Below are 26,611 nucleotides of genomic sequence, written 5' to 3'. Positions count from 1 at the left end.
TTTCTTGAAAATACTTACTTTGACTCCCTTTGACATTTTAGAAAAACTTGATCACATATACAAGTAAAACATAGCCAAGAAAATAAGCATTTCATTCTTAATTACCTTGTCATTTTAAAACTGTTAAAAAATATTGGCACTTATTTTTTTAAAACTAGATTACATAGTGATTAATATTATTTGAATCCATCTTTAACCAGAATATATTTTTTCTTTTCTTTTAATTCTTGTTTATAATGTTTCTAATATTAGTGAAAAGATATTTAACCAGATTTATTATATTTTAGATAATATTTCTAAATTTTAATAAAACCTTTACTTTTGAAGAAAAAAAGCTCTGATGAATTATAGGTTATTCAGCATACTTAACTACTGTTCGTATGGTATATATAAATGAATATTAAACATGATATGTTATTTTGATATAATTTAATGGAGGCAATATCATTTTGTAGTTAAAAACAATGGTTCTTTGAGAATTCACTTGCAACAATCTGATGAAAGGATATTTTGTTTGGTCTTCACAAGTAGGTATTCTTTTAAAAAATAAAGCACAACATAGTTAACCAACTTGCTAAAAGAATAGAGACAATAGTTATAAATTAGACATTTCTTCTAACCTATAGAAGGAGAAGAATAGAAATCTTAAGGAGTCTAGTTAAACTAAATTTTAAAGACCATAAATTACTCAATGCACCAAAAGCAGTGCTTTCCAACAACTTCTGCTCTTTTAAAATGTATCATTTTTTTCACTCTTGGTCCCCTCAGCTGTCTTCAAAAAGTCGTTTTCTTCATTCTCTTTTTACATTTTATAATTCTTATTGCCAGGAAGATTGTAGAACATTCTGTCAACAAGTTTCTGTAAATTGTTCTTCATTAATTGCATGAGCTTGCAATCATTTTAAAACTTGCATTTGTTTTTTAGTCAAAGCATTCTTCGTCTCACATTCTATTCTTCCCTCCAATGCTCTCCTTGTTTACTTTTTTCCTAAGGTTAAAAGGTGTAGCCCTCGTCTTCTCTCTAAAGTTTCCTATTTATAGCTCTCAACTGTTTTGTTGGCTCTGTTCTTCTTATTGCACAATGGCATCTCTTTATTGGTCGCTAAGTCATAATGAAGCTTTGTTTACTACAAAATACAAAGTCCAACTTGCAAGCTGCATAGCCTTAAAACCTAGTTAAAATAAGAAGGGATATTGTGAGGGTTATTCTTCATGAGATTGCTAGATTTCTTTATGAAAAGAGTTTAATGAAATACATCCAGGCTCAAAGCATGAACATCTCTTTTCCTTTGCTTTCTTTTGTGCCATGTAGTGGTGGATCTGAACCTTCTAAAAGAGGAGGTAAGATTATACAGCTGCACACCTCGTAACTTCTCGGTGTCCATAAGGGAAGAACTAAAGAGAACCGATACCATTTTCTGGCCAGGTTGTCTCCTGGTGAAACGCTGTGGTGGGAACTGTGCCTGTTGTCTCCACAACTGCAATGAGTGTCAGTGTGTCCCCAGCAAAGTTACTAAAAAATATCACGAGGTAGGTATATCATTTTCGTTTTGGGTTCCTTTTGGGTTCTTTTTCAGGTGTTTTGTGTTGAAAAAAATAATAAAACAATGTACCTGAAATGGATTTTTGTTTGGAAAGGAGATGTAGCATTCATGGGGAAAAAAAGGTTCTTGAAATAGTTCATTTTTTTAAATTAGGACATTTAATTCAAAAACTCAGGCATTAAGGATTTGGAAAGCTTATCCTCTGATGGTACTGTCCTCTGATAGTACATCATGGGTGGTCACTGAAGTTTTTATCTCTCATACAAAAAAGAAAATGTGTTCTTCTATGGGGAAAAAAAATAAGTGAAACTTTTCAACTTTTCGGATTATGAAGGGAAAATATTTTAAAGACAAACTTGGAGGTAAATTGTTGTCTATTTTGGAGAAAGGAGACCTTTATATTTATTTTTTCATTTGGGGCAATTTGGGTACATAAATCCCAAGACATATTCATAATTATACCAATCTTCCTATTCAAAATGCCCCAAATAACATGTTAAACTTTTTTATGGATTCTTCATCCTTTTATCTCTATGCTATGGAATTAAGGAAAATATAATATTAAATGTTAGTAATTATTGTCTTTCAGAGCCTTGGGAACCTTAGAATTTATACACTTGAAATTTTCATTAGTTCTGGAATATTCCTAATTATATCCCATCTTCTCTCCAACAGCTTCATGTAGTATTCATACTTCAGGAAGCAATCCCTTCTTGAGGAGTCAACTTTAATTTTTATACCACATTTACATTATACCAAGCCAAAAACTGCCCTCTGACTTCATTTCAATATGATCTCATTTCATTATTTTTTATTTTTTCCACTAAATTAAAGAATAATGCAGAATAAATATCTACTTAATAAATAAAATGAGTTTTCCTGTGCATGAAGACATCAATGAAACCCTTGTCTATTAGGTAATCTAAGCATGCACAGTGTCATAAATTGCATTTCTGGTTGGTTGTCCTCTCCTTCACCAGTATTGTATTGACAGCTGATAAAGTAGGGAAAAAGACACTGGATTCCAGAAGACAGGGGATTCTGTTTACATCCTAGATCTACCATCAGCAGGATACTTAACCTCTGTACAATATGATAATCTCTCAGTTTTTTCCTGGCTGTGGTATTCCATGACCGTTACTAGATTGCAATGTTTAGAAGGTAACATCCAAAACTGGCAGTCTGTGATTAAAAATAGGACTATTTATTGCCATTACTTGTGTTCTACTTTCATTTCTACACCACGTGCTTCTGAAGATCCTCCTGCTGGGAACAGTCTCCACTCCAGTTTCAGGAAGTAGATAATCATGAGCTTGGCGGCTCAAGGAGCCCCAGCCAGGCTGTGCCCAGCAGCCAGCCTTATTGCTACTCCGTCAACAGGGAATCTAGCCAAGGAAAAACCCTCAATATAGTAGTTCTAAAACAGATTAGAATTAAAATGCCTAATATCGGGCTGGCCAGGTGGCACAGTGGTTAAGTGCGGGCACTCCACTGCAGCGGCCTGGGGTTCATAGGTTCGGATCCCCGATGCACACCGATGCACCCCTTGACAAGCCATGCTGTGGCGGCATCCCTTATAAAGTGGAGGAAGATGGGCACAGATGTTAGCCCAAGGCCAGTCTTCCTCAGCAAAAACAGAGGAGGATTGACATCGGATGTTAGCTCAGGGCTGATCTTCCTCACGAAAAAAAAAAAAATGCCTAATATCTAGGCAGATATTAGAGTTGATTGGCATAATATAAAAGGATATCATGAGAATAGGAATGAAACTAGGGTGATCTTTTCCCACCTAAAATCATTCAATTTTGAACTTTCTAAAGCAGATCCTAACTAAACAAAGTGTATTTGGGGACCTGATTTAGCTAACAAGTCTTGCGTTTATAACCACCCTTCTAAGAGCTATAAAATCCAGAGTAGTTTTATTAGCTTTTTTAAACAAGCTTATCAGATGCTGAATCAATATCATACTTTTGGTCAGCTAAATCTGTCCTCAGGTCAAGCATATCCTCCTCCATCCTGTACTTGTAACTTTCTTTTCAAATAACATTAGATTTAGGGTTATCCGGAAAGTTGCCACAGAGTGTGCAATATCTGTTTTAAAGTCTCAGATAAAACTCTTGTGTAGGGAAAGGCCAGGGGCAGTACTTATAGATTCACTGGCCTTCTTCCAGCATGACATTAATCCATTATTCTCCAGTCTTTGAGTGGGGTTGATAATACATACATTATTTATTTATATATATATATTCACACACACATACAACTATGGATGTTTATCTAATTATATGACCATCTAGTGCAAGTTTCCCACAAATATCTGTAAAGTATGGGTGTGTAGAAATGTAACTGTATGGTCACCTACTCCACATTTCTCACAAATATCTCCATAATAATGTCTTAATTTTTTAAATTGTTTTATGAGAATCATTAATTTTTCTGTGGTAGTCTTTTTATTAACAATCAAATTACCCTATGCAAAAGGATTATTTGTTTGGTGTAATTCATAATTCCTGAAGCCTAAATTTTTCTCAGTCCTATATTTTGGAAAAAAGTTCTGAGTCTAGTACTACTTCTAAATAAATGAAACTATTTTTTTAAAATAGTTCTAAAATCATTGCCGTTGAATACCATTAATCTGGATCTAGATACTTAACTCATTTAAAGTGAAGCCCATCTTGGGCTTTGATTCTTTTCGATGACCATTGTTCCAGTATTCAGTTTGAAGATTATTCCACCTCATGGAGAAGGCAGAAAAAAAGATAGAACTTAGAAATTCTAAATTTTCTTTCCATCTGTATCAATTATACCAGCTTCCCTAAATGTTAAGCTGAATTATATTCATCGTGTCACTACAAATAAAACTGAATTATTCCCTCGTTTGCTTTTGTGTGTGTGTGTGTGTGTGTGTGTGTGTGTGTGTGTGAGGAAGATCAGCCCTGAGCTAACATCTGTCGCCAATCCTCCTCTTTTTGCTGAGGAAGACTGGCCCTGGGCTAACATCTCTGCCCATCTTCCTCCACTTTGTATGGGACGCCGTCACAGCATGGCTTGACAAGCAGTGCGTCAGTGTGGCCCGGGGTCCAAACCCCCGGGCCGCCGCAGCTGAGCGTCTGCACTTAACCACTACACCACCGGGCCTGACCCTTTCGGATTTTTTTTAGCATTTTCATTGAGTTTGGTCAACCTTTGTGGGGGGGGGGTGCTTTTATTTGGTGAGTGCCTCTTGACGTAAGCACTGCTAGAGGAAGGAAGGATTGTAGGATTGTAGACTGGCATGACTGACTGTTAGGACTACATATGGTGGCCTCTGTAACCTTTACCTTTTATAGTAATTTTTGTCCCTTACCAACTGGGAAAATGTATACAAGTGGAGAAAAGAATTAAAGACATTGGCTATGCCAGTATTGCAATTTATCTATCCACCCAACCTCATTCCAGAAACTATTTGTAACAAAGTGTCTTGAGTAGTTAGTTTTGATGCCACCTTAAGTTGTTCAAAAACAGTAAGTCAGTACTGACACATAAGATAATATTCAATTGTCATTGGGTTAAGTTTCACATTATAATTACATAGTCTTAGCAATTTTTATTCTACATTGTGAAATGTAATAGAAAATCTACTTTAAAAGTTTACTGTTTTTCATAGTTATGACAAAACTTGGCAGTTTATGTCTCTAGGAAGAAAGTTACTAAATAAATAGAATGTATGACTAGTAATGTTCTGAGTCTCTGTAAAATTATTATCTATCGCTCTAACTTTAAGAATTCATATTTGGCCAAAGTACATATACTGACTCTGTCACTTATTCTTTCTAAGCTTCTATTCACTCATGTGTAAAATAAGGGTAACAACTGTAAATTACTTCATAGAATTCTTGTAAGTTAAAGTATATAAAAACATTATTATAGTGCTTGGCACCCAGTAAGCATTCAAAAAATATTAGCTAATTAACCTTTGATATGACCACATCCTCTAAGTGAGGTACACATTCTCTATTTTTCTTTTTTAAATCTTCAAATAGAGCAGTCATAAGACTTGACTTGTGCCTTTTTGGATTAATGAAAATTTCCAGGAATGATATCTTTTAGAAGTTGCTCTGTGAAGTTATCTGCGTCATACCCAGAGAGAAGAGAAACTAGACGACTTCACATTATGTGCTCTGGCCTTTGTTCATAATACAAACAAATATAACTTCTGAAACTTTATCATTTCTATTATAAGAAATAAAATGGGGGCCGGCCCCGTGGCGTAGCAGTTAAGTGCACGCACTCCGCTGCTGGTGGCCCGGGGTTCGGATCCCGGGCGTGAACCGATGCACTGCTTGTCAAGCCATGCTGTGGTGGCGTTCCACATAAAGTGGAGGAAGATGGGCACGGATGTTAGCCCAGGGCCAGCCTTCCTCAGCAAAAAAAAAGGAGGATTGGCATGGATGTTAGCTCAGGACTGATCTTCCTCACCAATGTGTAATACACATTGAATAGGTAGTTCTTATCAAATGCTTCAGATAATCTTTAATAGAATACATAGCTATGTCCTTTTGTCACAGTGTTAAAAGGAAATATGTGTAGTATTTAGTAGTATCAGTGTCTGTTTTGCTACGTTTTTATTAAAAATCTCAACAATCCAAGCTGCAAATAGCTTCATTTAATGGAGACAGTGTTGTTATTATTCCCAAACCTCCGTATACTGCACAGTAGGATCCAGCTGCAGAAAGTTAGCTGTGACGGAGGCTGATGTCTATGAAGTACATCTAATCCATCTCATCAAGTTTATAGAGGACTTGAAGTGTGGCCAAGAAAATTGATGAGTGGCATAATGGAGCAAACTCAGCTGTGGAGTGGTCATGCTTCTTTTCACAGTATTGCAGTCCTTGTGTGCATTTTGCTTCAAGTATAAATATTGTTAAGTGTGTGAATAAATGAATGAGTGAAAGGAAGCAACAGACAGAAAAACAAATTGTGCAGTAGTGGTTCCAAAGTACTTAATCAAGGTGTAATTCTCTCATATCATTAGAGGAGCAAAATAAAGAGTAGATAGTGAGTCTGTCAATTTAAAGACTTTTCTTTATTCTGAGGCAGCATCTTTCCAAGTTGTTAGCAGTAAAATGTCCTTTCTTTCATGAAATGATGATCATTTATGATTTTCTTGAGGGATGGGGGAATGTGTGCATACTGCCTTCACTAGGAAGAAATTACAATTTACAAGTCTTTGTTGGGCCCAAGACTCTTTTCTGAAATTTTACTTGTCCATGAAATCGAAAGTTGCAGACATTGGCTGATTTTAAAAGTGGCTTACATTCTTCCCTTTCAGGTCCTTCAGTTGAGACCAAAGAATGGTGTCAGGGGATTGCATAAATCTCTCACCGACGTGGCCCTGGAGCACCATGAGGAGTGTGACTGTGTGTGCAGAGGGAACTCTGGAGGATAACTGCTTCACCACGCACAGCCCTCTCCCAGAGCAGTACAGCTCAGTGGCTGATCCTGTTGTAGAACTTACGCATTATCTTCATCCATAATCTCAGTTGTTTGCTTCAGGGACCTTTCATCTTCAGGATTTACAGTGTGTTCTAAGAGGAGACACCAAACGTAATTAGGAGTTGTGCAACAGCTCTTTTGAGAGGAGGCCCACATGACGGGAGAAAAAGGTCTTCGGTGGAAAAAAATGAAATGCTGTAGGTCACTAGCCAGTTACAGAGTTACCATGTGCTTCCTCAGCTAGCTGTGTTCTATGTCTCAGTTGTCTTGATATGACTTAGGTTAATGTCAGTACAGGAAAAACTGTGCAAATGAGCACCTGATTCTGTTGCCTTGTTTAACTCTCAAGCTCCATGTTCTGGGCCTAAAATCACAGAAATCTGGAATTTTTTTCCTTATATTCACATATATAAACCAGAGTGTTCTATGTTCTACAAACTTGGTTTTTAAAAGGAACTATGTTGCTATGAATTAAACTTGTGTCATGCTGGTAGGAAAGACTGGATTTTCCATATTTCTTATTAAAATTTCTACCATTTAGAAGAAAAGAACTACATTCATGGTTTGGAAGAGACAAACCTGAAAAGAAGAGTGGCCTTATCTTCACTTTATCTATAAGTTGGTTTATTTGTTTTATTGTGTACATTTTTATATTCTCCTTTTGACATTATAACTGTTTGCTTTTCTAATCTTGTTAAATATATCTATTTTTACCAAAGGTATTTAATATTCTTTTTTATGACAACCTAGATCAACTATTTTTAGCTTGGTAAATTTTTCTAAACAGAATTGTTATAGCCAGAGGAACAAAGATGATATAAAATATTGTTGCTCTGACAAAAATACATGTATTTCATTCTCGTATGGTGCTAGAGCTTAGATTAATCTGCGTTTTAAAACATTGAAGTGGGAAATCAATAGAATTTGGTAAGTTGCAAAGACTTTTGGAAAATAAATGATCATATCTTCCACTCCTGTTATTGGAGGTGCAAATAAAAAGCAACGTATGAAAGTAGGCGTTCAGATCTAGTCATTACTAACCCCTAACCCTTATTTTGGGAAATGTGAGCCTAGCTCAGAAGAACATAAAGCACCTTGAAAAAGAGACTTGACAGCTTCCTGACAAAGCGTACTCTACTGTCCTGTAGGAACACATCCTATTTATTGTGATGTTCTGGTTTTATTACCTTTAAACTCTGTTCCATACACTTGTATAAATTCATGGATATTTTTATGTACAGAAGTTATATCCTTTAACCAATTCACTTATTGTACTCTTTGGCAATTGAAAAGAAAATCAGTAAAATACTTTGCTTGTAAAATGCTTAATATTGTGCCTAGGATATCTGGTGACTATTTGGATTAAAAATGTATTGAATCACCAAATAAAAGAACGTGGCTATTTTGGGGAGAAACTGAGTGTGTGTGTGCAAGAGTTGTCTTTTGAACTCCAAGAAAATGAAAGCGATACAGTTTTGTGTTACCATGATTTTCATGATTCAAAAGCCAATGGCATTCAAAAGACAGGTAGAAATGTAACATTTCTGTTGAGGCCTCTTGTCTCTAGTGCTTTTGAGCAGTCGTTTTCTTTTTCCCACTGGTCTTGATACTGACTTCTGGTAAATTAAATTGCAAATGACTTGGAAGTTACAATTTATGAAATGCTTAATGATGGCTTATATGGTAGCATGAAACTACGGGGAAAAAAACTAACTTTCCACTCATATCTTCACTTCCAATGGCAAATGCTAAATGGAGTGAGCATAAATTGATTTGGTGTATGGACTAACATATTTTACATAACACACTTCAAGGTGTGGATCCTCAATTTCAGATGTAGATTTCTTTTCAGGGCTGGTATCTTTAGCACTCTAATCCCTACCTTTCAACTTGCCAGTGATATCTAAGGCCCAGAGCCATGCTGTCTTCAGACTCCTGTTCTAGGTGATACCCCTTTTCAGTACTTTTCCTGGCAGTCCTACCGTGCACCCAACCACATGAAAAACAAATAAATAAAATGAACATATATGTTACTGACTTACCTTTTCATCGTTTTGTCCCTACCCTGTAGAGGCCTACTAGACATAGCTTAACTGTCCTCCACTGAAAATGCTATGCAGTGTCTTCCTCTTAGCAATTTACAACTCTCATTAGCATAGTAAAGACTCTACTAAATCTTACAGTAAATAACCTGTGTAACTGTGTTTAATCCAGCATTTCCAACCCTTGAATGGAATGCCTTCTTTCCCTTTTATTTTTTTAATATTTATTTTTCATTTACTCATCAAATGTTGAAAGCCAAAAGAAATTACACTCTAAAGGCAGCTATCCCACACGCGGTTGCCAGTCCTTGCGTGGGAAGGGTGTGAGGCCTACCTGCTTTATACCTTCCCACTCATACATCTTGCTGTGCATTTTACTAAAAAGAATCAACCCATTAATGGCACATGTGACCATAATTTCTCAGAATTCCAGAAAGCATTGACTGTATTGACCACAAACTGTTTTGTATGTGTTATCTGTGATGCGTGCCTTTGTCCCAAGAGATGGACTGTTTTGCCTGTGATTTTTATTAAAATAAAAGCACAAGACTTAATTGGCATGAGGCAGGCTTTCATGTCTGCATTTTTCATTTCTACATCTCTTTTCTACATTCCCTTCCTCAACTCATAATTCTTATATACACCTTGAAAAGGTACAAGGTAACATCCTGGCATGATTTAGTTCTCCTCAGGGCATCACTCATCCAGGTACATTTACTTATGCTTGTGATTGGGTTTCAGGTAAGGCAGGAACTACGAATCTTACTTAGTATCGATTAATATAATACACTTGATATTATGTAATACCCTTATCACCAAAAGGATCCTCATATGTTAATCCATTTTAATTACATATTCTAAATGCATTTTAAAATTATAAATATCACTATCCTTTACATTTATACGAAGAACTAGGAAAATTGAAAATGTAATAGATCACTTGCTTTACATCCTGTTCTCCCTTCACGCTTCATATGTAATCAGTCAGCACATCCCATTAACTTTGCCTTTTCCCTCTCTTGTATTTGTGTCTACCTCTCCATTTCTGTAGCTGCTACTCTAATTTAGACCCCCATGTGTCACTACTGTTATGCAACACTCTCCTTTTTCCAGTCTTCCTGCCTCTAGTCCCACTCCTCTCTGATCCATCCTCCACACCACTAGCTGAAGGGTCCTTGGAACAAATCTGATTATGTCACTTAGGTGGAAATTTTGCAATGGAACTCTACAAGATTAAATTTTCACTCTTTGCATGGCATGAAAAATCCTTTATAATCTCATTGTTTCTGCTCATTTTTCACCATCAAGCCTAACATACAGCTCTGGTAAATACTTACGGTTTCCTGAAAACACCAATATTCTCTCACATCTCTGTGCTGACACATGCTGTGTTCTCTTTGGAGCACTCTGCCTACACTTACCTATCTCAGTAATAGCCTTTCAAGTCTCAGCTCAGTTCAGTGAAGCTCTTCTTCCTTAATTCCCATCAACATCCTTAGGGACCGTTTCTCCTATGCTCCCAGGAATATCTCAATTATAAATGTTGTCGTATTGTTTTATAATTACCTGCCCTCATTTTGATTTCTCACTAGACTCCTAGTCTAATAAACAAAAGAATAAATGACTTTTTAAAAAAAATATAGCACTGAATATGACAGTAGGAACCCTCGAGTTCCTGAATATCTCTGAAGTTCAGCTACCTAATCAGAAAAATGAGAGAGTTGGTAGATGAGAGCTGCTTACTTTTTAGTTCTAATCAGTCCGGTCCACTGATAATGTTGAGGCACCTACCAACATGACTACAACGTGCAGCAAAAATTTCTGTTCTTTGTGATGTAAAATAGTACAATTATTTTCCTCTTTAACAATGTTTTGAAACTGTATGTTGGATTTTCCAGTTAATGAGTTTCCTATCAATCCTATCTCAGATATCATTTCTTTGCAAAGTTAAGGAGATTTACTAATTCATTTATGTATTATTCATATTTTGGATACTTATTCTGTAGTATGATTAAATTTTTTGTCAGAATTTAAAAATCTTTAAAATGGGAATATATAGACATATAAGTAATTGATGATTCATAATCTCCTCATCATTTACCTCTTTTGACTTATTTTGCCTCATCAAACTTAATGTACAGTTCTAGTGAATTCTCATAGTTTCCTGAAAACCACTGTTCCTGCACATCCCTGTGCTAGCACATGCTGTTTTCTCTTCATGCAGAACTGTTACTGCACTTATCTATTTCAATGATTTTCCTCTTGTCTCAATTGTTAATTATATCCTTTTGTACTCTGCCTCAGAAAGCATTTGCATAATCCAATTTATTTCATAACTGCTAAGCCATTATAGCAAATCTATAAATCTATGTAAAAGGGGAAGAGAGTTAGTATTTTGGTAGCAAGTATATCTTTTAAGATTAATAGCTTTATCATTTTTTTAAATTATATATGCAATCTTAGCTGGCTTGGTTTTTTTTATGGAAATTGGAAAGCTGGTCCTAAAATTCATATGGAAATGCAAGGAACCCAAAATAGCCAAAAAAAACCTTGACAAAGAACTACAAAGTTGGAGGATTCACACTTCCCAATTTCAAAACTTACTACAAAACTATAAAAATAGTGTGGTAAGTTTAATAAGTTTAGACATACAGAACAATGGAATAGAATTGAGAATCCAGAAATAAACCCTCCCATTTATGGTCCATATGACTTTGACAAGAGTGCCAAGACAATTCAATGGTGAGAGAGTATTCTTTTCAACAAATGGTGCTAGGACAACTGCATATTCGCATCCAAAAAAATCAGTTTGGACCCTTACCTGACCCCATATACAAAAATTAACTCAAAATGAATTAAAGATGTAAACGTAAGAGATAAAAATAAGTAACTCTTAGAAAGACATAGAAAATTCTGATGACCTTACATTAGACAATCATATCTCAGGTATGACACCAAAAGCACAAGCAACAAAAGAAAAAATAGATAAACTGGACATTATCAAAATTAAAAACTTTTGTGTTTCAAAAGACAGCATAAAGAAAATGAAAGATAACCCACATAATGAGAGAAAACATAAGCAAGTCATATATCTGATTAGGGTCTTGTATCTAGAATATATAAAGAACTCTTACAACTCAACGATAAAAAGATAATTGAAAATGAGCAAAGGGCTTGAATAACACATTTCTCAAAAAAAGATATACAAATGGCCAATAAGCACATAAAAAGATAGCCAACATCATTAGTTATTAGGGAAATGCAAATTAAAATCACAAGATACCAGTTTACACCCACTAAAATGGCTAGAATCAAAAAGACAGACAATAATAAGTGTTGATGAGGATGTGGAGAAATTGGAACACTTATACGTTACTGGTGAGATTGTAAAATGTTGTGGCCACTTTGGAAAACGGTTATGCAGTTCTTCAAAATGTTAAACATGGAATTAACATATGCATCAGTAATTCCACTCCTAGGTATATACTCAAGAGAATTGAAAACCTTGCACACAACAGTTCATAGTAGCATTTTTCATAATAGTCAAGAAATAGAAACCACCCAAATGTCCATCAACTAATAAATGGGTAAACAAAATATGGTATATCCATAACAATGGAATATTATTAGGCAATAAAAATGAATGAAGTACTGATACACCCTACAGCATGGATGAACCCTGAAAACATTATGCTGGTTGGAGAAGCCATTCACAAAAGGCCATAAAATGTAGAATTCCATTTATATGAAATGTTTAGGATAGACAAATCCATAGAGAAAGAAAGTATTTTAGTGTTTGCCAGGGTCTGGGAGAAGTGGATAAATAGGCAGTGACTGCTAATGGGTACGGGTTTTCTTTTTGGAGTGATGAAAATATTCTGAAATTAGATAGTGGAGATAGTTGTGTGAATATACTAAAAACCAATGAATTATTCACTTCAAAATGGTGAATTTTTTGGTTTTTGAAATAACTCGATAAAGTCATTTTTTAAAAAATAGGTGCATATACTGCAGAATTTAAGAAATAAAGCCCTTCCCTCCAAAAAAATCAAGAAATAAAATTTTTTTAAAAATCATCTAAAACTCTTATTACCATAGTGTACATCATTTCTATCTGCTCTCTATGCAATAGGTACATAGATAAATGAATGGGTGGTATGATGGAACGATCAGTCTCAGTTCTGTCTCCTGTAGTAGTATTCAACATCTACACCTTTGCCATGGCTTAATCGTGGATGGAGTATATTTTCCCATTTGAATTTGGTCCTTAGTATATGTCTTGCTCTAACCAAGAGGATCAAGTGCCTGTGACAGGTGCTAAGGCTTCAAATGTGCTTGCACAGATGGGTTTGCTCTGTGACTCCTGCCATCACCATGGGAAGAATATGCTCCGGAGATCTCACTGGTCTCAGAAGACACATGGTGCATATTTGAACCCAGTTGATGCCATGGAGTCAAGTCCTGCTGAGTCCAGGCAACCTACAGATACTTGGATGAGAAATGAGTGATTCTTGTTGTAAGCTACTGTGATTTTGATGGTGTTTGTTATGCAGCATTATTTGGCAATGGTTGACTAATAGGTACTATTTCATTTAAAACGAGGTCATATCATGCATGCTATTTTTTAGTGAACTTCTATATTTACCTTCATTTGAAACTACGGACAAATCATTGAAATGGAACAGAAAAAATGTACTTTGGAAAACATTTCCTCAACACAAGATATAACCTTTCTAAACAATCCCACCAAAGTTGTGAAAAAATGTTATTGAAAACATTAAAGGCGTGAATAAAGGCACTTGCTTTCATTTCAATCAGTGTATATTGGTTCGCTGTTAAGAACAAGAAATAAGCTCTCTGACAATTTAGCCCAGCTCTTCAACAACCATCCTTAGGGGCGGGTCCTGTGACTTAGCAGTTAAGTGTTCACGCTCCGCTACTGGCGGCCTGGGTTCAGATCCCTGGCGCACACGGACACACCACTTGTCAGGCCATGCTGAGGCCGTGTCCCACATACAGCAACTAGAAGGAGGTGCAGCTATGACATACAACTATCTACTGGGGCTTTGGGGAGAAAAGGGGAAAAAAAAAAAAGGAGGATGATTGGCAATGAATGTTAGCTCAGGGCCGATCTTCCTCACAAAAAACAAAAACAAAAAAAATCATCCATCCTTATTCTTGTTATTTATGTTTTAATAAACATTCAACTAATACAAAAACATTAAAAACATTTAATAAAAATGTTTTATGTTGATATTTAAATAAACTCTTTTATAATGTGAAGTACTTTGGGAAATTTTCTTCTGTTCTTTAGGTTATTTTTCTTTCCAAACTTGTTTTTTCTTCTCTCTCTTCCTCTCTCTTGTCCTCCCTTTCTTCCTTCCTCTTTCTTTTTATAACATAAGGTTATTTGCATAATTTCCATGCCTTAAAATTTTTTTCTGATCATTCACATAATGCATAGTTTGTGTCCAGACCACTGTTTACTCTGATGTGGGAAGGGTGAAGTCTTAATTCCATTTTTACTTTTCTAAAACTTGTTTGCCAAACGGAACTACAGTTTGAGGATGAGATAGTATATTCTATTTAATTTTCTGTGTCTTTTGGAGGAAGGATGTTAAAAGCACTTGGAGAAATGTGCAACCTTTGATGAAAGAATTCTGCTCAGCTGGCTCTCAAAATATCCTTTGCAGGGATTCACTCTGGTAGAAGCGTGCGTCCATTCTTCATGGAGTGAGGAAAGGGAACAGATAAAATAGGTTTCACATCTTATTTATAACTCAGCATGAAGACTTTGAGGCTATGCTTTCATCTGATGGCATCAGCCCCCACTTTCCATTTCCATGTTTCGTCCTAATCTCTCCAGAAACCACTTTCCTTTACCCTTCTATTCACAATAGAGAAAAGACAATGCTACCTCCTCTGACTGCTTCTCCTCAAAGTTAGCTGTATTGGTGAGGATGCTTAGAATTTTATTTCAGTGCTATATTTGGAAAGAGACGTTGGAATAGGAGTTATCCTAAGCCTCACCATAAGCCACTCTTCCATTCCTAAACTCTCATCCTATAATGTTTATAGCATGAAGTATGTCCCTTTCATTGGAATCTATTAGTATATTTTTTGGCATTTTGTTTCTGTGATGCAGCTCCCCTTCACTGTTGTCATCCTGGTATCAGAAAATATTTTAATATCAAAAATTATTATGATTCTAACAATTTAAATTTTATTTAAATATTTATTTTTTGCTACTGAAATAAGCTATTTCCATTTTTATACTTAGAAACTAAATATTATATGATCCTATAAAAGCTTTTGTATTCTATATTTGTCTTGTTACAGATTTAATTTAAAAAATTATTAACGTTACTCAGTACTAGGTAAGCTGTGGATATTCTGTCCATTTGTAGAGAAAACTGAGACCTCACCTTTCATTTGTTGTGAGAGAAGGTCTTCCACAGCACTCAGGTACAAAAAAGACAATAATTTTCTAAGCTAAATTTAAAATAATTCTGTATGAGTGTTTTTCATCTGTTTAGAAAAAAATCAAATTATTATAAATTTTGTAGTGGTCTTAAATCCATTTAATAAGTAAATATTTTACTAAGAAGTAAAAAATTTAACTCTGTTTAAAAGCTTAGTATAATCCCAGTAAATGACACCTATGATATAAGTAAGTCAAAATCATGACAACCTACTAAACACTGTTTGAGTTTCCTGTTAACCAAAAGATCCTAGAAAAAAAATTATCAGTTTTAATACAGTTATTCGAAGAAGTGCCTGCTGGACTTACAGATACCCCACCAGCTTCAATGACATCCCCAGGTAGAGAGAAGTTTACAAAGTATCTTTTGTATGAAACAACCTAGTTTCTCACAAAGCTAAAAGGTCTATATATTTAATAATAATAAGCAATAGACAAATTTTGAGAAGCAACCCCTCCAAAATCTGGAAAATCAGATGTATTCCTACTGTTCCATTTTTAACTTGAACAAGGAATAAAATTAATATCTCCTAATCCAGATGCTTTTTTTTTTTTAAGATAGTACTTATGGTAGTGATTATCTTCCAAATTTCCACACTGGCAATCTTAATTTCAAATGAGTATTCACAGATCAGCAACTACATGTCAAATATATCAGGAAAGAAATCTATTACAAGGAGAGTAGGAATTACATGAATAATTCATTGACTAAAGTTTGATTTGCTTTGTTTTCAGTCCTAAAACTGTGATCTGAAAACATGATTTGCCAGCTTTTGAACCAAAGTATAAGAGAAGGAACAAAATGTGCTTCCTCCAGCTTAGCTCATCAAAACTCTGGAGCCAGAGGAACTACTGTACTTTACCACTGTGAGAAGAAACTGAACTCAAGCAAAAAGTATAAAATGAAGAGACTTATATTGACCAATTCTATGTTGAATATCTTTAGAAGTCTTCTGGAAGACACAATAATTCAACCAATAAATTTTGATTATCATCATATATTTTCATGGCTTAATGTGAATGATTTGCTACATCAAAATCTTACTGTATTACATAAGGCTTACTGTTTTGACAATATATTGTGTCATCATTGTGGAATAAAGGCATACAAATTGTTGTTAACAAGACGTAAGTCTTGTTGCAGTCTAAACGGGCATGGTAATAAATCATAATGATTTGTTTTTAAACTGCCTTTTATTCAAAGATCCTTAAATACTTTGTAATGATTACTTTTGTGGAAAGTTTTTCATCTTAATTTTTGCAGCTGGAGATCGAGTCAGGAAGTGGGAATGTGACATGACTGAATAATTGCTTGACATCACACACAGACATGTAAAAACATTTGAAAAAAATTATGAGGTTCATATTTGGTTTCTATTCATGGGAGAAAGCAAACTCTTTTGCACGCACATGCTTCTGCTTTTAAAATTAGCCTATGAATAGACAAAGCCTATGCTCTTCTTTCTATAAAGCAAGCTTCATTTTTAGTCTTGAACTGTATCAAAGATATTTACCTGTATCAATTTAGGAAAACCTAGACCATCGGTGTCCAGCCAAATCCTGGAATCAAAATAGGTCATGAAACCCTGTATCCTCCATCCCCAGACTATTGCTATTTCCATCCGGCATGATGAGGGATGCATAAAGTTAATAATGTGCCAACTCATCATCCTGCAGTTACAGCTGATCAACTTTTGGTTCAAAGGTACTTAAATACTTTGACAAGGAATGGCTTGAACCTTTCAACCGAGCCCTCTTCCCAAGTTTCACAGGCAGCCCTCAGTCCCACAGTCATCTCACTGATGTAAATTCATCAATAACTTCAATAACCAGCCTAAGATCTCACATCAGGTAATTGCTTGATGAATTTTGAATAAATAAATGTAAAAATCAATATCAAAATTACTTTTCTAAACCTCTCATGGTTTCAGTTGGTCAATGAGATGATTTGCAACTATTTACTTCTGTGTAATCCATGGTTAAGTGCCTGGACAGTGGCTTGATATTACAGATGCAAAGTCCTGATATTGCTCAGAAACTCACCCCCTCTCCCCAAAAAATACACTAAATTTCCTTTTTGTTTGCTTAACAAGTTGACCATAAAATAGGCTCCTAGAATTAAGAGTTGTATATAACTGCTCCAGTTTATGAACGGAAAAGATAATTTTTTTTTTTTTTTTTGTGAGCAAGATCAGCCCTGAGCTAACATCCGATGCCGATCTTTGTCTTTTTGCTGAGGAAAACTGGCCCTGGGCTAACATCTGTGCCCATCTTCCTCTACTTTATATGGGATGCCGCCACAGCATGGCTTGACAAGTGGCTCATGGGTGCGCGCCCCGAGCCTGCAAACCCCGGGCGGCCGAAACAGAGCGTGAGCACTTAACCACTGCGCCCACCAGGCCACTACCTGGAAAAGATAATTTTTGGAGTTAAAAATGGCCTTTGCGGTCATCAAGTCTTCAACATAATAACTAGTTTTACAACATAACTTGAGTGTTACCTATAAACTTCTGCCTCTGTTCATCATCTGTTCGATCAGTGAGTAGTTTAAACTAGATGATCTCCAGGTTTCTTCTAGCACTTACATTGAAATCTTAGCTTGAAAACATTCACAGAGAGGAAAGACACTACTCCGTGGGTCAGGATTCTGTTGGACAGTTAGAAAAAGAATCTGTTTCCCTGTAACTTCCATTCATCAGTCCAGGTTCTGACCTTTGTAACAGTTAAGACTATCTGCTTCAAATACTGGAAGACAATTCCTCCCATGTATTGCCTTCTGCAAGTAAAGATTACCAGTGCTCATACCAAACTTCATATCTCAAGGCTTTATTGTGCTCTGTGTTAACTACTTGTCATAAAATTGCATCACAAATTACAAAGAGCGCTGAGACAAGCACCTCTTTTGATTCAGATGTGGTGTTCCTGTTAAAGCAGCCTACGTTTGCATTAGCTGGTCTAGCACCTTGTAATAAAAGTGGGGTTCACACTCTAGTAATATTAGCATCACCTTGAGTTTGTTAGAAATGCAGAATGTTTGGCTCCACCTACTGAATTGGACTCTGTATTTTAACAAGCCCCCAAGTGATTCATGTCCACATTAAGTTTGAGAAGCTCTGATATGGTAGAGTCATCCAGGCACTGGTGTACATTGAGCTTATGGTCAACTACAACCACCATGTTACAAGTCAGGACTCTGATACCCTATGCTGATGCAACTGACTTCCAAAAAAGAAATATAAGATATTATATTGTGTGGCTGTTGGTAAACATATGTGATGCTACTAACCACCCTCTTTCTTGAAACGCTTTATTTCTTGTTTCCCAGTACACCTTTATTCTTGATTCTCTTCCGTGATCTGAGCATTGCATTTCCGTCTCCTGTGCTGATTTCTGTCTATCCACTCTTGGTTCTTTTTATGCTTTTCCTGGCTCAAACCCTGCACTTGCATGACTTCAACTACCAGCCATATGCTGGTCATTTTTTACTCCATATGACTCACTTCCATATTTACTCACTCCCTCTTCTCACACCTCCTTCTCTTCTTTTGTTTCTGTTAGTTGGTTAATGGTATCTACCAAGTTATTAACTTGGGAAGCATCCTAAACACCTCCCTCTCCAACCCCATTGTGCATCTTATCAACCACCTGGCAGTGTCAATTTCATTGTTGAATTGGATCTTTCAGTACCCACTCTCAATTCTTCAGCCTAGACTTTCATTGTCTTTCAAACTTTATTATCAATTTCTTAATTGATCTTTCCTCTTGCCCATTATTACTCTCTCAGCACTACCTCTGCCCCTTCTCCAGTCCCCCATCCCACCAAACACACAAAGGACTTTTTAGTTCTGTAAAGATGCATCTCAACACCGATCCTTCCCTTCCTCAAGAATCTCTTGTGTCACATTATGCAGTAAAGTTCACACAGCTTTATGGTGATCCTGGTCTTGACACTCTATTGAATCCACTCTTTCAGTTGCTTCTTCCACCATGCATTGCCTCAGCTCAGTACCTTCATAGATGCCATTTATTCTGACTTAAATGTCTTTCCCCTTTTCTTTTATTGCAAAAATCTATCACTTCAGACCTAGCTCAAATGTCACTTCCCCTGTAATGCCTTCATAGATTTTTAATGCTTCTATTAAATGTATGCTTCATACATTGCCTTATACAACAGTTAGGTTGTGTTGTTTGCTGGGGCTTTGGAGTCAACTCTCAGTTCTGGCACTAACTACATAAGCTTTAGCAATTTATTAATGATTTTGATTTCCCACTTTGATCCTGCGTAATGCAGAGATCAGAAGACCACTACTACTGAGAATTAGATTATGTAAGTAACATGTTATGCGAAAGGGCTGGTACACAGTAGGTGTCAAGTAATCATTTGTGCCTTATAGGCACCTGCGACTGTGACATTTGACTTATTCTCCCTTTAGCAGATTGTGGCCAGCCTCAAGGAGGCACTGGTTGTCCTTGATGTACAGTCCTCCCTCAATATCCATGGCAGTTTGGTTCCAGGACCCTCACAGATTCCAAAATCTGTGGATGCTCAAGCCCTTTATATAAAATGACGTAGTATTTGCATATAACCTTTGCACATCCTCCCACATATTTTAAATCATGTCTAGATTACTTATACTACCTAATACAGTGTAAATACTATGTAAATAGTTGTCATACTGTATTGTTTAGGGAATAATGACAATTTAAAAAGTCTGTACAAGGGCTGGCCTGGTGGCGTAGTGGTTAAGTTCATGCTCTCCTCTTTGGTAGCCTGGGTTCACAGGTTCAGATCCCAGACGTGGACCTACACCACTCATCCAGTCATACTGTGGCAGCGACCCACATATAAAAAAGAAGAAGATTGGCACAGATTTTAGCTTAGGGCCAATCTTCCTTAAGCAAAATGAGGAAGATTGGCCGCGGATGTTAGCTTAGGGCCAATCTTTCTCACTAAACAAACAAACAAACAAACAAAAATCCGTACATGTTCAGTACAGGCGCAACCATCGTAGACCTTTCAATGCATGGTTGGTTGAATCCGTGGATGCAGAATCTTTGGATATGGAGCGCTGACTATAACGTTTGCACTAGTCCTGAGCCTACCATAGAATGGGCACCCAGTAAATGTTTCTTAAATTGAGATCCTCCTCAATATTACATTTTGCCTCAGCGCCTGTTTAGTAATCTACAGAAGACAAACATTCCCAAGCCCCTTAGATGGCACAGTCATCTATAGCATAGTCCAGCGACATGTTCCCTTTGATCTTCTTTTCTTTGCCGAAATACTCTCCTTCTTTTTGCTTCTTTAAACGAAGTATACTCTTGTACTTCCATGCTCCTTTCATCTGTATCATTGTATTCGTTTTTGTCATAGTCATAAAATTGTATTTCTCTTTACTATTACTATTTGAAATTACCATTTCAATCCTCATTTTGGCCATATTCTGTGTGTTCACATACAGAAATTTCAGTCGAAAAGATACTCTTACCTGTGTTCCCGGGCATTTGCTCCACTGAAGTTCTTTCTAAGAGATTACCTGTACTTTTCAAAGTCTTCTATTTAATCTCTTGCTGTCTCAAGTTGCAATCTATTCAAGTGTTGCCAAACCACCTGCCAGAGATCCCTTCCAGTACTTGTAAAACGTATATACCCAGATGTATTTTGAGATCGATTTCCTACACAGTATAGATGTGAAGAATGAACAAATTCAATTTTTGTTTAAAAAAAATCCATGGAGAATTACTTCCTTAAGATAAATTTCCGCATCCTGCATCTCAACAGGCTTTTCAATTTCAGAATTTATTGTTTATTGATAATGTGATCTTGGAAAGTTACTGTTTTTCAGGGATATTTGTGTCTGAGTGTCTTTGTATTATATCTTTCCATAAAAACAAGTTATTTAGATATGCATTCTGAAATTGCAATGTAAATCAATGGGAAAACAGGATTCAGTTACAGAATTTTCTCAGGACATCAGCATAGCTCTCAATTGGAGTGTGTTCTTATTTTAAAATTCTGCTACAGAAATCTGTTCATACGTTTTAGTATTTAGAGCAAGCACTCTTAGACTGAGGTCCATGGATGCACTTGAAATGACCTGTGAACATCATGATGTTGTATGTAGACATTTTGTAAACACACTTATTGACCCTTTTCTAACATTGTCAATTCAGAAAATGTTAAGAATCAGTGATGTCACAGAGGGAGCTAGAAGACAAACAACATGGTAATGATTTTTAAAATTCTACATTTATAAGAATAGTGATGGGAATAAGCTTGAATCTGTGGCTGAAGCATACAGTAAACCTGATCTGTTGGAAAAGGCCACACAGTGGGAAGTGGGATGTTTTACGTAAAGATCATCTCTTTTATCAGCACTGCAGTTGTTAATTTGTATTTTAGTTCCAGTGAAAGCAGTCCCTACATATAAGAGCCTGTGGGAATCAGGCTAGCAGCCCAACTACATTTAAAATTTAAAGTTCAAGGATGCTTCAAGGCAAGGTGAATTTGACTTACAAAGCTACAGGAAGATTCTCATGGATTAAGTTGCCAGATGTATGTCAGCGATAATTACTAAGAAAGAAAACAGAAACTTCTTTGGTGAAATTATGGGAGAGATGACAGAGAGTGCAACAAAAGCTTAAGCACATTAACCTCTGGTCAATTTTGGACTCACCTCCAACATTGCAACCACCTAATTTTCACATGTTCGGATGTTGAGGCCCTCTTCTCCCAGCCTCCCCAAACCCTAAGATAGTAGCCCTCACCATGTGCTCAGAGGAAAACCATATGGCTCAGGCAACATAGTCCAGATTTAGAAAAGGATAAAATAGGAAAAGAATTCTTGCCTGGAGCATGACCCCGATGGGTTTCTAACTTCTTAATAAGTTGTGTCCCTGATGGGATGTTTTTCAACTTAGAATTGGGTTTCATACTTATTTCAAAAAGTACACACACATCCTTCAAACCATTCAAATACAAAATTTACATGTGAAATTTCATTTTTCAGTATGAAGCACATATGACAACAGCAAGAAGAGTTTCCCTCGATAAAGCCTATCACTGAATGCAAATTTCAGAGTGTTGATTAGATTTTGATTAATAAAATATTTTCCCCAATGTTAACTCTTGGCATACTTCTTTCCCATTACCTCTTATAAATTTGGTTTCATAATGTTAAGAATTTTCCCCTGCTTTTTGCCATTAATACTATATGAGAATCATTTTCCCCATGTCATTTAAAGTTTCATAAATTGAACAGTTTCTTCATATTTTTGGAAAATAAATATACCATCATTTAGTTATATCTTCTCCTTTTGTTAAAATTTTATTTATAACTTTTGTTATTAGGTGAACATCTTTGAATCTATCGATGAATTGATTCCTATGATAAATATGATGATGATTGGCTAATATTTTAAATCTATGATGAATAAATTATAGCAAAACATACGTATGTTATTTATTGGTAATAATAATGATACGAATAATGCAGGTAGTTTTTTTGGAGAGGAGGGTGTCTCTTGCATTATTGAGTGTTTTATCAGTCCAAGCTATGTTCTTCATAGGCAGAAATCCTTTTTCTACACTTGAATTGTGCACAATATCTGAATAATATCAAAAAGACAATAAAATAAAGTTGTGTGACCTCTTTTGAGGGTCTTTATTGCACAAAGATTTTATCTACGTTGAAAGTTAATTTTTTAAAATAAATTTCTAATAAGGGCGTAATCCACATGTTTCTTGTACGCAGAATGTTAGCCCAGATAAGTGATTTTCTCTTTTATCTCTTAGAAAATGCTTTAGTTCAAGTTTGGAGCCCATTAAGCTTCAGGTTTATTCTGCTCTCTGTTTAGCTTGATAATTTTCATTATTATTTTAATAAAATCAGGGTAATTCAATTGGTGATATGGATCAACTTTGTCATGTAGTTGTAGCTAGATGCTTGCCATTAATACAGGAGTAAAAGTACCTGTGTTTTCCCTAAAGTTTATTGAAGATGATTTCTTCTTCTTATATGTCATATGAGGAATTAATTCTGTATTAGTGTAGCCTTTATAACAACGGATAGACCTAATCTAGCCAGTAATACCACAAACCCATAACATAAACTTAAAAGGGCTATCATAGCTTAACAGAGAAGAATTGTAAAACCTCAGGCAGAATGAGGAAAATGATGGTGTAAACCACAATGAAAGACAGGCGCTGGCTGCGAAAAACATCCTTCAAGAATCTTGGCAATTTTGCATTCACAAGTTGTGTTTTTAATGCCAAGAAAATCTCAGTATTTTGCACAAGCAGCAGTGAGGAATAAAAACTGCTTTACGACCTTGTAGATTTACTAACATTCCATTCATAGACTCTGACTAGACACAGACACATATATGCATGCACAAACACACGCACGCTTTCACACACACACACAGCATGCACATAAGTGAGCACCATATCAAAGTGTGCATAACATGAAGTTTAGAAAGAAGGGATTCCACATAAAATATTGTTTTCTAAAAGTGCTGAATACATTTTGGAATTGTGTCTGACCCTTAATGGATACTCAATATATGTTGTTGACTGGTTGAATAAATAACTGAATAAATAAATTAAAATATTAACATAAACCAAGAATATTATGAGAGTTTAAACTTTTAAATACCCAAAGTAAATAAATTTAGTGCTCTAAAATATTCATGGTTAAGAAAAGGAGGGAGGCAGGAGGAAACTTCTGGAACCAACAGATATGTTTATTACTTTAACCATGGTGATGGTTTCATGGGTGTATGCATATGTTAAATTCCATTAAATTGTATGCATTAAATACGTGCAGTTTTTTGTTTATCATTTACACCTCAAAAAAGCTGTTAACAAAAGAAAAATTTAAATACCTAAAGTAAATAAATTTAATGCTCTAAAACATTCATGTTTAATGTTTCCTTGACAAAACCTTCTAGAATCTGTGTTTTATCTTAAGTAACTCAGTTTTGCCTTGGATAAAACACACAGATTAGATCAAATGTTTAAGATATGCTTTGCATCCAAGATTTATCTATTTGGCGTTTTTCATGTTGGTGTCTCCCACTATACCTAACATTCTTTTCTGCAATATATTTATAACCTATCTTAAAGCCTGCAAGCACAGTCTAAAACCTAAAAAAGCAACTTTAAAAGTTTTGGATCCATTTAACTTTTTTTATTCCTGTTTCTTGGTACTATAATATGGGGAGGAACACTTGCTAATTAGGAAATACTGATATTTTTTTCCCATTATAGCAGTTCATCATTGTACATTACAATGGGGAGTAAAATTAGTAATATTGTATTTCTAAGAGAATTTCCTTTTCCATTTTGTACCTAAATGAGAAGTGAGATTGCTTCATTTCCCTCGACAAAAGTCTGGAAACCAGAAAGAGCCTCTGTTAAATAGTTTTCAACTCTGAAATCTGCATTTCCTATATTAAGCTACCTTCTTAACGAACTTTCATGAATGAATTGGGCTCACTGTCTTGCTCACTTCTGTCTTATGGCTAACAATTTCCATGAAATTGATGTCTAGCATCTGTCTATACTTTACTACTATCTCACTGTTAGTATTTGGAGAATATGTTTCTTGTAGTAATTTTTTGCACCCTAAGAAGATATTTCCAGTGACAGTATTTAGAGGCATTGTGAAAGGCAATCAAGCATAATGGTGTGTAGTTAGGGCTCTAGGGTCAAAGAGAAAATAGTTTAAATCTTAGCAACATGAGTTATCAGCCATATTACCTTGAGAAAGTCACTTAACTTCTCTAAGTCTCAGAGTCCTCAACTAAAAAAAGGAGAAGGATAGCAACAATACCTGCCTTTTCAATTCTTCTAAGGATTAAATGAGAAAATCCACGAGAAATGCTTAGCCTAGTGCCTAGCACACTGTATGCACACAGTTATTATTTTTATTATTAATTGGATTCAAACGGCTATCTGTATCCTAACACCTAACTTTGTATTTCATTAGTGTATTATTCTTAGAATTCTAAGTTCTCATGACTGGTTGTTTAATTGCTTGCTCTTCTCACTGTGAACTGCAGAATATTCTCATTGAATTGAGTCCTGGTGTGTATAATGCTAGTGCATCTTCTCTACGCTTTCTGAGAAGGGATTTCTTCTGATCACAGATGGTGAGCTACCAGTGCAGGCTATCTACACATATCTGCAGCTCTCTATGGTTGATAGGATGGTGTAAGTTCAAGATAACTGAGCCTTCATTTTAGGATTTTTTAGAGGCCTTTATCTAATCTTGGTTTATAATTAATTGTGTTCCAAGTAGCCATAGAGCTCTTTGGTCATGTCAGTGGATGACAAACCAAGGGGGTGATTTGAAGGAAGAAACGAGGCCTGCTGGCTCATGAGATATGGGTATAGGCATATTTGTTGAAAGGAAAAAAGAAGGTAGAGTGTAGATGAGCCCTTGAAAACTCTAGGAAATTGTTTCAAGACTACTGAATGGTAAGGGGACGTCTTGCTTTAGGCTCAAAGGGGTTGAGGGGCAAATGTGAGAGGCTACAAAACACAAGGATTGGTAATATTACCAGATACACGATGATTGGCTTCCCTGAGAACCTTTATATTCTCAGAACCCATTTGAAACATCACTGTTTTTAACATTACATCTTATTATTTTTCTAGTACTGAAACATAGATGGTTTCTGGAACAAGGAATTTCTTTAACTAGGATTCATAAAAGAAAATATCAGAAAGGCTATTTCCAAAAATAAGAAGGATTCAAATTGAAAAAAGTAGTCTAAATTCTTCTAGATGAGAATCATGTGTTTTTACTCACCTGATCTTTACTCTTCTATGATGCACCAGCACATGATCCACATGACCCCATTTTTTCATTTAGTACATTCTATGGCAGTCTTTTGTTTTCATGATGCATCCCTCATTAAATTAAGAGTTTCTTAAAGTGGATTTCTAGGTCTTATTCCCAGGGCCTCGTCCCCAGGGCCTCACACATAATAAATAGTTGGTAAACATTGGGAAAAAAAGAAAAACAAAAAAACAACGTGAAATCACACTTTGAAACTTACTC

At 35.7% G+C, this 26,611-nt stretch overlaps 1 protein-coding gene across 1 annotated transcript in view; it reads left to right on the top strand.

The window, feature by feature from the left end:
• The window catches only part of PDGFC (platelet derived growth factor C), a 209,061-nt gene extending 200,623 nt beyond the window's left edge, over positions 1–8,438 (top strand). The window contains exons 5-6 of the mRNA XM_058550249.1: positions 1,313–1,530; positions 6,856–8,438. Of these exons, the coding sequence (XP_058406232.1) occupies positions 1,313–1,530; positions 6,856–6,972 (335 nt within the window). The 3' untranslated portion in view covers positions 6,973–8,438. The remainder of the gene's footprint in view (positions 1–1,312; positions 1,531–6,855) is intronic.
• Positions 8,439–26,611: the final 18,173 nt, after the last annotated feature.

Source organism: Diceros bicornis, chromosome 11 (assembly GCF_020826845.1).
Source record: "Diceros bicornis minor isolate mBicDic1 chromosome 11, mDicBic1.mat.cur, whole genome shotgun sequence".
In the NCBI taxonomy this organism is placed as follows: Eukaryota; Metazoa; Chordata; class Mammalia; order Perissodactyla; family Rhinocerotidae; genus Diceros; species Diceros bicornis.
This window is presented reverse-complemented; position numbering and strand designations above follow the sequence as displayed.